Source organism: Syngnathus typhle, linkage group LG8 (genome assembly GCF_033458585.1).
Source record: "Syngnathus typhle isolate RoL2023-S1 ecotype Sweden linkage group LG8, RoL_Styp_1.0, whole genome shotgun sequence".
NCBI classification, from domain to species: domain Eukaryota; kingdom Metazoa; phylum Chordata; class Actinopteri; order Syngnathiformes; family Syngnathidae; genus Syngnathus; species Syngnathus typhle.
Genome location: NC_083745.1, coordinates 13,795,844 through 13,809,006, shown reverse-complemented (window position 1 = coordinate 13,809,006; position 13,163 = coordinate 13,795,844). Strand labels below are relative to the sequence as shown.

The window sequence follows — 13,163 nt, the reverse complement described above, 5'->3', positions numbered from 1 at the left end:
CTTTCTTCATTGTGGATGAATTTGGTTAATGTAATAAATGTGTTTGTTGAATGCGCGTAATAAGAGTGGTGGGGGGAATTTGCTTAATGTAATGAATGTTGAATGCGAATGTTAGTTACAAATGTTAACGTTGAAAATGATAAGCGGGAAGAATAAAGAGTAAAATAATTTATGACATCCAATGCAGGTATCAAACCCACTACCGTAAACTGGCTAGGGTTGATATTGCCATTAAGAATGAATGGGGGATTTTAAGGCACAAATTTGCTAATTACACAAAAACGCTAAATGTTACGACCAAGAAAAATGGTAGTAAACGTGACATGAATTTTTGGAACGTGGGCGAGTTTGAAAGGGATGAATCAGAAAATTTAAACGCTTCGCAATGAAACGCACAACTGCACCCATCCATAGTCAGAGTCAGCTTTATTGTCAATTCCTTTATGCCAAGACACAAAGAAATCGAAATTACATTTCCTCCATCCCACGGTGATGAGACACAGAACACGAGTTACATACAAGTAAACAACAGGGGAGAGAGTTCAGGACCCCAACAGCCTGGAGATCACAAACTTCGCCAGAGGCGAGCAGTGCTTGCATCCCACCACAGAGTCCCGGCACCATTTGTCACGGATGTGGACACCCATTCCACCTCCGCGCAATGTTGCCCCTCGTACAATGGCCCGGTACGCCCGATAGCACCCTCCAGATGCACAGCCGTTACGCACTGTCCGGTTCGTAGAACCCCCTAACTGACGGAAAACAATGCAGGCAAAGGACAGTCGTGGAAATCTGCAAATTCAGTTTATTTGCAAATTTCCACGACTTTACCATCCAAATGAATAAGTTTTAAGTTGAGGCCATCTGCTGGTAAAATTGGTGGCTCAGTAAAAGTCTTGGTCCAGACGGTCCTCGGAATTGTTGTTTCCACCAGTTTGACCTCCTCCTCCTCCATCATAAGACCAATAGCCACCGTGTCTACTGTTTTATTGTAGCCCTAGGGAATAAAAACACAATTAGGTTTACTCAGGTGAAAACTTATAACAATTATCTAACTCAAAGGTCAAGAATAACTCCATTAAGTTACAGGTCAAATTGTCACATCACATGCAATTACTAATTCATAAAATCCTTCCATTATCTTTACCATTTTGTCCCCACCATGGGTGTATTTGTAGACACGCTGGTCACAATTCAACAGGCTTTGTTGTAAAATTTGAACGAGATTGTATGGAATGCCGGCATTTGTAGTATTCTACTCGTTCATTCAAAACAACCTAAACTGATGACATTCCTTTTCCGTTTTACAGCCTTTTCTTTACTCACCAATATCTTGGAATACTGAGTCGTGTTGAGGGACAGGCCGAAATCATTTCTCACGGCACTGAGGTGCGTGAATGTGTAAAAGCCGCAGTCCTTGATCGGGGTCGAGGTGGCCTCTCTCCAAATGGCCACTCTCACGACCGCTTCGTCTTGCAATAGTTTAAAACCAAATATTACTTCAGTATGCATGCGTGAAGCGCAATAACAGTAAAGAGACAGGTTACTTACTTGTTTTAGGTACACGACGCTCAAGGGCACCAACCGAGCCCCGCGCACAGACACTACTCTGGTTGGCTGTTTCTAATTTGGAACAAACAGACATACCATTGCGTTATTCTGCAATGTTTAATGCAAGAAAACAAAATCTTGTATTTTTAGTAGTTCTAAAAAGATATTTAACATGCACGTGAATTAAACTTACACTTTCGACCTGTCCCTCGACGTTTACCAGCCCCTCAGGAGGGTTGTTGATCACCTCGCTGAGGGGCATTGCCAACGACGGAGGGAAAATGAGTGCGCGTGCCCCAGCTTTTAAGGCATCGCTGCACTTCACCTCCGCCCCGATGTATATTTTGCTGCTCTTTTGGCAGAGCAGCACATTTGGCTTGTCAGCCACCGCCATGAAATGGGCAAAAACATAACTGTTGCCCTCTGTGACTTGGCTAGCCAGATGACTGAAAAGAGTCATCTTAAACGCGGTCATACCGTCACAGAGGGCAACAGTTATGTTCTCATAATGCCCATCCATCTCGCCGGTGGGCTTCCAGGCTCTGGCCCGGATGTCGCGGCGCATCCCCACCACAAGAGCTTTCGTGATTTTTTTGTTCATTCTGAAAGAGAAAGGGCCAAAATCAAATAATCAGGAATTTTTCGGATCTGGTTTTTGTGTACACATTCCCATTTCATTCCAAGTCTGTGAAGAAAATTTCAAAAAATGTGCAAAGTCCTTGTCAATCTGGCGAACGCATGTCCCACTGCAGCATTTACAACAAGGCGAAGCACTTTGCCTTCACTCGGACAAATTGCAAAACGGATGACCGAAAGCGGCCAAAACAACTTGAAATGTTGCTTGTATTTGTAGCACGTGAATCTACTAATCTTCCTTTCTTTGTTTGTGTATCCACTTTGACTTTAAACCAGCAATGTCTTCAATTGCAAGCACATGGGTATGGCGGTGGACATTTTGTCCCATTGTGCACACATGGACGGCCAATTTTGTTCGTGCAAAAGCCTTGCGCGCAGACTTTGAACAGCCTTCTTATGATACAGCATTAATTTTCACAGGTAAAACAATATAGCAGATTTACAAGTGCCACCTATGCTTGTTTTACAACTTATTTTCACTTTCATGCATCTGATGGAGTTAATTCATTCCAAATTCATCAGAATGTACCTCAGAAAAAGACCATTGCAACAACAGGACAATCATTTTTCCGAGTATAGTAAATGAAGCGGCAGAATCTTAGAATATTTGATTAACCTCCACCCTGTTTGGAAATGATAATTTGCACACCAACGCATCAGTCCAGGTTAAAACAAAATAATTAATAAATGAATTAGGTACATACCTCAGTGTTTATCAAAGATGTTCATCCAAAACCAAATTTGAAGTTGGAGGGGAGATACCTGAGAAACCACTTACCTCTGTCTTCAAGATTGCTGTAACGAGGGCACCTGAGTGACCCCACCCTCTTTTATGCGTAGCGGAGTAAAAAAAAAAGCTGTTTGGGCATATTGTCACAACTTTATTAGTTACACAGATAGATAAATAGATAGCTCTTTATTGTCATTGTCACATGTACAACAAAATTAAAAATGCCAAACAATCAGTGAATCTGCTAAAATATTTCAAAAAAAAAAAAAAAAAAGAAAACAGCTAAAAGTTTATATAGACTAAAAACAACACAAAAGCTCCAGCTCAGTGGCCTAGTGGTAGAATGTCCACCCTGGAACCGGAAGGTTATGAGTTCAAAACCCAGCCAGGTCATACCAAAGACTAATAAATTAGGACCCATTGCTGCAAACAATCACAGCAATGTGAATAAAATCCGGAAGTAGGAAACACAGTCAATTCACTTATTTTTTTCTTCCAGACACCACAATAAACCGTCAAGACATCAAATTTTTACTGATTCAATGAACATGAAAAAAAATAATAATAATAAAATGGATACACTGGATTTGATTTAAATATGTTCAAATTCACATTTTCGCAAAACACGATACACCAAACCAAGTTGGCTATTTTTGGGTTCAACAAAATGATTTATTTTTTCCAGCTGAACGAAAGACAGTAGTGGGGTAAAAGTACTGTATTTGACTTGAAAAAGTTAGGTTTGAGCATGTGAATGCGTTTTTTTATTATTAATGTTAAAGTCAGTGGTGTGGCATTATCGTATGTTGAAACTATAATACATATATATAGTGCGTTAGAGGAGGTCTTGCGTAATGTTGTCAGTGGGGTGCGCTGTGTTGCGCAAGAGGGATTGTACCGCTATGTGAGACGAGTGGGGAAAAATAAAAAGTTGCTGAATAAAAAAGTACATTAGCGTTCATCTCTACTCCGCATAAACACCACTAGTGTTTTTTTATTTAATAATTCAACTGTAGCATGATTGCAGATGGTATTAGACAGACTTGAGTTACATATACAATAGATAATGTAAACATGGTTTGAGGCAAAGAAATGTATAAAGTCCAACAATTGTGCAAATCAAAATGATTACAACTTCAGAGTTCAAAGCATTGCCAAAAAAGTAACCAAATAAATGTATGATTAAGCAATAAATAAGCAATCAAACAAATAAATACATAAATAAAGGAGAACAGAAAACAAACTGTACGTATTTGAGACTTAATAGAGTAAAACCAGAGGGGCAAGTTTCCAACAGTCAAAGGCCAGGCAATACCCAAGAAGATACAATAAAAACATGGAGGTGAGGGAAAGCAGCAAAACTAAAAAGGGCTTCCTGACAATTTTCCATAGAAGTCAAGTCAAGTAAAATATATTTACATAGCCCTAAATCACAAGCAGTCTCAAAGGGCTTCACAAAGACAAATTGGCAATTATTCTCAAAGCATCCCCTGATCTTAAGCTCCCAAAAGGGCAAGGAAAAACTCATAAAAAAAAAACCACTAGGGGAAAAATGAGAAACCTTGAGAAGGGACCACAGATGGGAGGATCCCCCTTTCAGGATCACCAGGCTGCAATGGATGCAGAGAGGGCACATAAAAGACAGCATGTTAAAAATAAAAAAGGTAGATGTCAGAGTCAAAGCGAAGAGCTGCCAGAGCTGCCCTTGATTGTTCCGTAGAAGAATCAGCAGAAGTCACGATTGCCACGCTGGTTTGGGAGTTTGCGTTCCATGATGCCGGCCTCCATCGTACGAGTCTTTTTGAAAGACTTGGCTGTCGCTGTGCTACAATATAATATCATTATGAACTCATTTTTGAAAATCACATTACAATACTTCAAAAACATGTACAACTATCATCCGTGTACTAAAGAGTGAATGACGTGAACACATTCACAAACCTGTGTCATTTCCCTGGCAAGACAGGCCAAATCCCATCAAGGTTGAGTACCGCAGGGGCCAAACTCCTGTCTTGACAAAGGGAGCACGTGGAGTTAGAGGACACACGGAAAAACTGAAACAACAAACATTGAGTTGGTGAGGATACGAGTTGAAAAACATTTAAAATTAAAGGGGGTGTTTCGCGACAATAGTCAATAAAATATTTGTTGGCTACACACAGAAGAATAAGTCTTGCTTCTCACCTCCCTGGTTTGGGAGTCATTGGTCCACGCAGAAAGTTTTTGCATCCTCAAGGTCTTTGTGGAGAAAAGAAAAGGACAATCCAAGTAAAGTGATTAAAAATGTACAATTCTGGAGATGCTTGCCTACGAATTACAAAATGTTACAATGATACAATAAGGTGATACGTCATGCTTACCTCTGGCCTCCATTGTGGGATGAACTGCTTTCGCCAGATAAAAGAAACTCTTAAAATACAGAAGAGTGAAACAGAAGCATTTAGTGTTTTTAGAAAGGGAAAAAACATGTTTATTGATGAGCAACTTACTTCGTCTGTTTTCTGTTCTCGCCTCGTGATTATGACGTTAAAAAGAATTGAAAATAATGATGAAAAAATAAAGTTTAAAAGGCCTTTCCTGAAGTTTAAAAAGTCACCCCTTAACTCGTCTGGGAGTTAATTTAGAAAATGTTAACATTTTAAAAGTTAAAAACTTGAAAAGTCCATCCCTGAAGTCATCTTTAAAATTTGATGTTAGAATGAATAAAATGCAAAAAGTTAAAAAGTCGCCTCTTAGCTCATCTATGAGTTCATTTACAAAAGTTAAACATATTAAAAGTTACAAAGTTTGAAAGTTAAATATTTAAATAGTTCAAATTTTTAAAAGTGTCAAATTTAAATCAAGTTGAGTTAAGGGAGGGCTTTTTAAAATTCTAAATGCCTTCCCTTTGACGGACGATGAGATGGACTCTCCCGTCGATCCCGCAGACGAGTAGACTAGCAGTTATTTCCGCAAGTCTTATTTAGGTGTCAACGGCCGTGCCATCCCCTCGCCACCCTCTCGCCCTCAGAGAGTCGTCTGCCCAGCAGGTGCCGATACTGCCACATGCATGGGCGGCCCAAGAAGGTGCAGCTTCCCAGCTGGTTGAGCGCCTTCCCTTAACTCAACTTGATTTACATCTACAGACACGAGTTCAGCCACTTAAAATATCAGCATAATATATAAATCGTCATTTATACTATCAGCGTAAAATATAAAGTGCATCACTATTCACATTGGTCGTTAGTATTTTTTTCTATACAATTGCGAGGTTTCTGCCTAATGCCAACATTACATTTGCCTTTCTGAGCCACCTACGCCTCCGATACCATATCTCAATTCAACAAATCGCCCACCGCACACCGCCACTTACGCCATCTGATTTTCGTCCTTGTTAATTTTCCAAATGCTGAAATACACAATTTAGATTTGACTTACCTTTCAGTATTCAAAAACACAGAAAACAGGATTATGATAGCTGTAGTACGTTTGCAGGACACCTGAATAAAGAGCACACTGAGGTCGAGAGACAAAAATTAGGTCGATCAATGTGTTTTTGTCAGTGGTAGCAGTGGTTATGAACCCTTTGAGCAAAACAGTTCAAGGACGGGCTTGTACGAGGCGGAGAGCGCATCTTCGTTAAAATCGCCACATACCAAGATCTGATGATGGTCCATGACTTCAAGGTAACGTAACAGGTTTTCCAAGCTTGGCAGATATGCGCGCAGACTGTGGCCCGGAGGCCTGTAAACGGCAGCAATCAACAAATTGATGGGAGCTTCGAGTTTCACCGCAACAAATTCAATATCGGTCACACCCTGTACGTATTTCTTTTCCTGGGCCGCGATGTGACTTTTGACACAAATACCTACGCCGCCACCGAGTTTTGTCGCCAAGTCGGGACAGGTTGTATAAGAATCACTTCGATTCCTGTGAAACATGGTATAGCCTTCCAAGCAGGCAGCCGCAGATCCTCGGAGGTGCGTTTCTGTGAGGCACAAAACATCAGCAAAACGCAGTTCGTGGTGACACGCGATATCCTGCACGTGACAAGACAGCCCTTCGGTGTTATGATGGACGACGATCAGGTCCTTTGCTTTATCCACCCTCGGCATCACGTGAAACAGGGGCATCACACCGTCCAAAGAATCCTCTGTCATCTCGGCAAGAGCAGCAGTGATTTCCGGATTTGCATGAATTCTTCTCTCATCCATATGCAGAATATGAAGACCGCTGAGCGAAGTCACTCTACTCAGAGCTACGTAGCCCATGCCGTGTTCGAAAACGCCTTTCAGCGAAACCGCGGCCTCTGATGTTGTCATGCCTTGTACCTTATGGATCGTGCAAGCAAAAGCAAGCTTAACGGGAAACTGGCGGCGCACCACTCCGGAATTCTGCATCCTCTCCTCCTGTCTGTCAATGAACACAGAATTCGCAGCACTTCTCGTCTTAGCGACAGAGTCTAGTTCCAGCCCAAGTTTCTGTACACGCGCTTCGTTTGGGTAATTCACCAATTGCACAACTTTTGCAAATGTCCCGTTGCACAGACCTGCTTGAACATCAATATTGCGTGTGATCATGACGCGGGCGCCGACGGCGACTTTGATCGAGTCGGGCAACCCGTTCTTAGGTCCTTGGACAGGGGTCGCTTGCCTTGCCATTCTGCCGGTTTTTTTGTCTTTCTTGTAGTCAAGCGCGTCAATTTGCACAACGTCCTTATGAAGCAGATTCAGCATCGCGGAATAATGGCCGTCTACCTGCTTATTGGTGGCAAAAATATGCAGAATATTCTTTGGACACGTTACTGGAGAAGCGTACCTCGTAGCAAGCAGAGATGCGTCCGGTTCCGACAGTTCGCGAGACTTGTCTTTGACGCGGAGTCTGTTCAGCACTTCGGCAAAGGCGGCATCATCTTTCTGCCTCATGATGTCCGTGAGCGTGATCTTTTTGAAGTTGTCACGCCAGTGGTCCAGCCGAGTAGGATCGTACACGCACCAAGGTTTGGATTGTCTCACAGGAGGGAGCTGAAAGAAATCTCCGACAGCAAGCACAGACATACCGCCAAAAGGTAAATCGATTCCTTTGATTTGTTTCAATCTGGTATTCACGTAGGCAAAAAGGTCTTTTGACACCATGGAAATCTCGTCGATAATGAGTATTTCAGCGATCGAAAGCTCCGCTCGGACTTCGTCCAGTTTGTTGCCCAGGCCTTGATACGGGGGTCTGAGACTTCTCGGCAGTTTGAAGAGAGAATGCAAAGTGGTCCCTGAAATGTTAAATGCCGCCGTACCGGTGAAGGCTGCGAGAACAACCGTCTGTTTGCAAATGTCCGCTTCCTCAGCCAGTCGTGGTAGTCTGAGCAGTATTTTCGTGGCCTCTGCGTGGATACATTTGATCAGATGCGATTTGCCGGTCCCGGCGCCACCGTTGACATAGTAGAAAAACTGCTCGATCGGCTTTGAGCTACAAACACGTTTCACGCACCAATCTCGGACCTTGTAGAACACGGACGCTTGTTTTCGGTTCAGGTTTCGATACATACCGCGTAACACCGTGGGATTGATGGCAGCAGGTTCAGCCACAATAGCCGTTTCTCTCGTCGCCGATCTCACGTTATAGTCGGGGACATTTTCCTCCGCGTTCTCAGTCGGGTCGTCTCTCGCGTTGATTTCCTCAATGCATTCGAGTCTTTGCAGCTCACTCTCGGGAGCCAGGTGGCACCATTCGTTTACATTGAGCCCACTTTCCTCCAACTCTCTGATGGCATCGTCAATGTCTCCACTGTGTCTCTCGTACGTTTTTCTGTTCCTCTTGACGATTTCAGACACGCGCTCCACATGGTCGGCGTACGGTAACTGTACGCAGGCGTGCTCGTGGAACAACTGAGAGGTGGGAAAGCGTTCAGATTTCAACTGGCAATCAGCACGATGAGGCAGGTATAGCTTGAGCAAGGTGCGGTGATATTCCTCTGGATTCTTTTGTTCTGAGAATTTACAATATTTGATGACCGCAGGTTTTTCTGTTCTTTTTTGTACAAACTCCATATCGTTCAGCAGGCGCAAAACGTTTTTACCTTTGACTTGTTTACCGTAAACAATTCTGCACCTTGATGCGAAATCAGCCAAGCACATTAATTCAAATTCCTCCGTTTGAGGTCTGCATTTATATTTGTCCGGCAGCCCAGTCATCCACACTTCGTGCGAGTCCTGGGTTTTGCCCTCAAGCAGCGAGAGAGGATAACTCATTTTCAGCGCATCATCACTCGTTTGTACAAATACCACCATGCGGGAGGACTGTTTCATATGCAGGCCGCATGCGCGCGCCACACACTCCTGAGCACTCACTTCTCTCTTCTTGGAGTACGCTTGCATAATTTGTTTCATTTCGTCGTTCTCGTTGACATTTTCGTTGCGGGAGTTCTCAATAACCGATTTCAGGTATTGGCTCAGACCGTGTTCCGCTTTGCTGATGTAGCTGCAGATGTATGCGATGCAAGAATAGGCATTCAGGATGTATTGGATGTCCAGATTTCCATCCCAGGCAAGAAGCAAATGGCGGTTGTAGTAGTTGACCCAGCAGTCTTTGGGTTCTCGCTTAAGCACGACAGAACTCATAAAGTCGTCACCGGTGAGCTCTCATTTAGCCAGTAGCTGAGGCAAAGTCAGGGACGAGGTTTCAGGCTCATTCAGGAGATTTAGCACGGGAACAAGCTTGGCGTTGGCCGCCGAGCGATTCTCCGCGTGTCGATCTCGATTGTCATCGTCTACGGGCGCAGGTCTGATGATCATTGTTTCATGGCACGGTTGTTTGGGGAATCCAAAACGGCAATTTGCACCCTGGCGTTTGACACACGTTTTGGAGTGACCTTTGCTGTGCATCTGAACCTCTGTGACTTTTTTGTACAATTCGGGTTCCTTTTGCGGGTCCGGCAGCTCAGCTCTGAACAGAGCTTCCACACGTTTGTCAAACATGCGCATTGTCGTCACCGGATTGCCGCGTAGAATTTCGCACTTGGTAGCCCAGTCCAATCCAGCAAAATTCACTACTTCACCTTGTTGCGCTTTAATGGCAGTGATGACCTCTTCCCAACGCATTTCAGCAGCAGAAAATGTGCAAAAGAACGTGGGTGTGCCCAGCTGTCGGATCATTGCAAAAAGATCTTTGGTGGTTCTCTCCCAGTAGGCAGGCGTGCCTCTCAGTGGCGTCATGAAGCGGACGGCGTCTTATCTGCGCACCAGTTTTTCAACTTGACGTTTGTCCTGAAGCATAGCGTTGGTAATTCTTCGACCATCTCGGGTAAACGGTTTACCTTTGCGTAGCTGTATTGACATGCTCAACGTCGCCTGGTAGATTTCGGTCACAAACTGAGCAAAGAACAAGTAGGTCGGATCCCTCGCAAAACGTTCATCCACGCAACACAGTCGGGTTTTGAAATACTTGCTCGGTGTGAGTTTTATCGGTCTCTCTTCATCGAGCGTGTTTTGCCCGGTCGGGAACTGCACTGGAAAAGCCATGGCCTCGAGTTTGGGAGTTTTGAAAAAGCTTACTGGGTTATTTCTTTCTGCAGGAGCAACAGAGTAAATGCCCTCTGTAAAACTCATAATTTCCTCTGACACGTCACTGGGTTGGAGACACGATTCAAGTATAACTCCTGCGTTAGGTTGATCACCATCTTCTAGATTTCCTTGTTGCTGATTGTTACCCCTGTTGACATTTTGTAACTCACTGTTCATGAGCTTCACTCTCAAATTTGTATATCTCCTCCAGGGCTTCCTCATTGTACTCGATGTCGCTAATTTCCGCTTCATCTGAGCCGCTCTTGTCATCAGTGAGCGTTGGGTCGCAAAGGTCCGGATCGTCGCGGATAGTTATGCTTCTGTATTGCGGATGAATTTGCTTCAGTTTTATCAGAGCGCTCATTAGCTTGGACCAAGTGACAGTTTGAAAAAACTGATGGCCTTTGTAGCAAAGTCGTCTCTTCAGTTTCACTCAACATCTGCGACTTACTTCTTAATCTCGGCAAGGCATTGACTGTCTCCTGTACTTCCGACGGCACGCACACAACATTTCCGCGAATGGCTCGTTGTTGACCTTTGGGAAGCGGTACGATTTTGGCAAACGCTATGCATTTGGAAATGAGGTGTCTCTCTAATATGTTCAATCCACGCAGTTCTGTTGGAATATCAGCTAGCGTGAGATTGTTTGCAACAGCGATTGCTGGCATTTTACCATCTTTGAGATGTGTGTGGCAGGTGTGACATATCCACTCTAGTTTTCTTTCAGCCGGTACTCTACACGACGTATGACATTCATCGTTACAAATATGAACAAGTTGTCCCGTGAGACAACGTGCAACAACATCTCGGTTCTGCTTATAAAGGAGACGCCGACAAGACTGTACCTGGTTGGGAAATAAGGCTCTGTGGCAAACTGTGCAAACAAACGTGGGTCCATTCTTAATTTGGTCTTTGAACAGGTCCACGGCTTTCATTAACGCACATTCATTTCGCTCTCTACATAGCCGATTTATGAGTTTGTAGTTTTGTAAAATGGTACTTGCTCTGGTCATTGTTTTATTACGCAACAAATCAGATTTTGTTCTCATAACGGACCTCATGATTTCCTGATGTTTGGCTCTGAATTCAGGATTGCTTGAATAACCGTGTTTAAAGTAAAAGCGCTGTCTAGAATTGAATCTAAAATCGTCACGATAACGCTGTGTAATATACATGTGCTGTCTTGTTTTATATTCAGGGTCGTCACGGTAACGTTCTATAATGTAGGTACGTTGTCTTGCATTAAACTCCGGGTCGTCACGGTAGCGTTGCGCTACGTAGGAACGTTGCCTTGCATTAAACTCAGTGTCATCACGGTAACGTAGCGTTAGGTAGGTACGCTGTCTTGCATTGAACTCAGGGTCGTCACGGTAACGTTGCGTTACGTAGGAACGTTGCCTTGCATTAAACTCAGGGTCATCACTGTAACGTTGCGTTACGTAGGAACGTTGCCTTGCATTAAACTCAGGGTCGTCACTGTAACATTGCGTTACGTAGGAACGTTGCCTTGCATTAAACTCAGGGCCGTCACGGTAACGTTGCGTTCTGTAGGTGCATCGTCCCATTCGAAAACAATCATCTGTCTTATAACGAAGTAAGAAGCGGGAATGATTCTTCTTCTTAAAGATATGATCAGTCCTACAACGTTGCGTATAATAGGACTTTTGTTTCGTGCGAAAATGTACGTCTTGCTGATAACGCTTTGTAACATAACACCTCTTCCTCTGTCTTGTCTCTAAATTTTGACTGTACCTTTCCTTATTTCTCAGATTTTTATTCCTTCTCTTTAGTTCCTGTTTTATACGTCTTTGTTCAGATTTAGCATTCAAATTTACTTGTGCCTTCATTCGTCTTAGAAATTTTCTCCTACTTGATTTCGGGATTTTTGACAAGCGTTGGAGCTCTTTACCTGTAGTCCAAGAAACCACTTCGCCATCGATCAACTCGTCGCAGTGACGTTGTTCACCAGCAGGTGTTGTAGAATCACTCATCTCCAAATATGAAGTCTCGGAAACAGCTTTGCTTACACCGTCGTCGTCAACATCTGCCAGCACAGATTGCAATGAAGTACATGGCACCATCTCAATGTCATTTGTAGGAACATCAATAGGTTCGAACTGAACCGGTACAAGCTCATACTGAGAATTACAGGAACATTCCAAACGTGTGTAGAGCTCTGTCAATTTATTTCTGAGGTCATTCAGATGCACGAAAAGCATCATGACAGCTGTGCCACTGGGAGCAGGGAGGCCATCTCGTCCTCTAGAGTGGGGATCAAAATATCCGTACTTGCCTTGGTGGTCACGGAAAACAGCAATGCACGTCGTCTGCATAATCAGAAGAGCGCAACTGACCTCAGATGTCAAGCACTCAAGTCTGTCACAAAGGTTCAGAAAGAGCGCATCTCCATGGAAAGAGGTGAAAAACCCACACATTGACATACTCCTAATTAACACATGCTGTTTTGTGGAACTACTTACAATCTCTGGAAGTTCATCAACCGTCAAAAAACTGTTTAGAAAGCATCCTCGGGCTTTCAATGCAGCCACAGTACATGTATACAGTTCATTACCCACACTGAGAACAGCATCCAGGTCAGACGTAGTCAAGTTATTTATATCCTGCAGGAAAGCCAGAAATGTTACCGAATTAGCCACACATTGACTGTTTCTGGATTGGCCGTATCTCGGATGGTCTTGGCTGTGAGTTGC

The 13,163-nt window shown here is 43.6% G+C and overlaps 1 protein-coding gene across 1 annotated transcript; it reads right to left on the bottom strand.

Annotated features, from left to right (window-relative positions):
• Positions 1-3,912: 3,912 nt before the first annotated feature.
• LOC133158656 (ATP-dependent DNA helicase PIF7-like) lies at positions 3,913-8,940 on the bottom strand. The gene is made up of 4 exons (XM_061285987.1): positions 5,278-8,940; positions 5,102-5,155; positions 4,859-4,971; positions 3,913-4,742 (listed from the first exon to the last, which is right to left on the bottom strand). Exon 1 carries the CDS (start codon positions 8,938-8,940, stop codon positions 6,472-6,474), a length of 2,469 nt encoding a protein of 822 aa, XP_061141971.1. The 3' UTR covers positions 3,913-4,742; positions 4,859-4,971; positions 5,102-5,155; positions 5,278-6,471.
• Between the last annotated feature and the right edge of the window lie 4,223 nt (positions 8,941-13,163).

What these genes read in the sequence shown, in the direction of transcription:
- LOC133158656 (XM_061285987.1), bottom strand. Translation starts at nt 8,940, where the DNA reads ATGGAGTTTGTACAAAAAAGAACAGAAAAACCTGCGGTCATCAAATAT.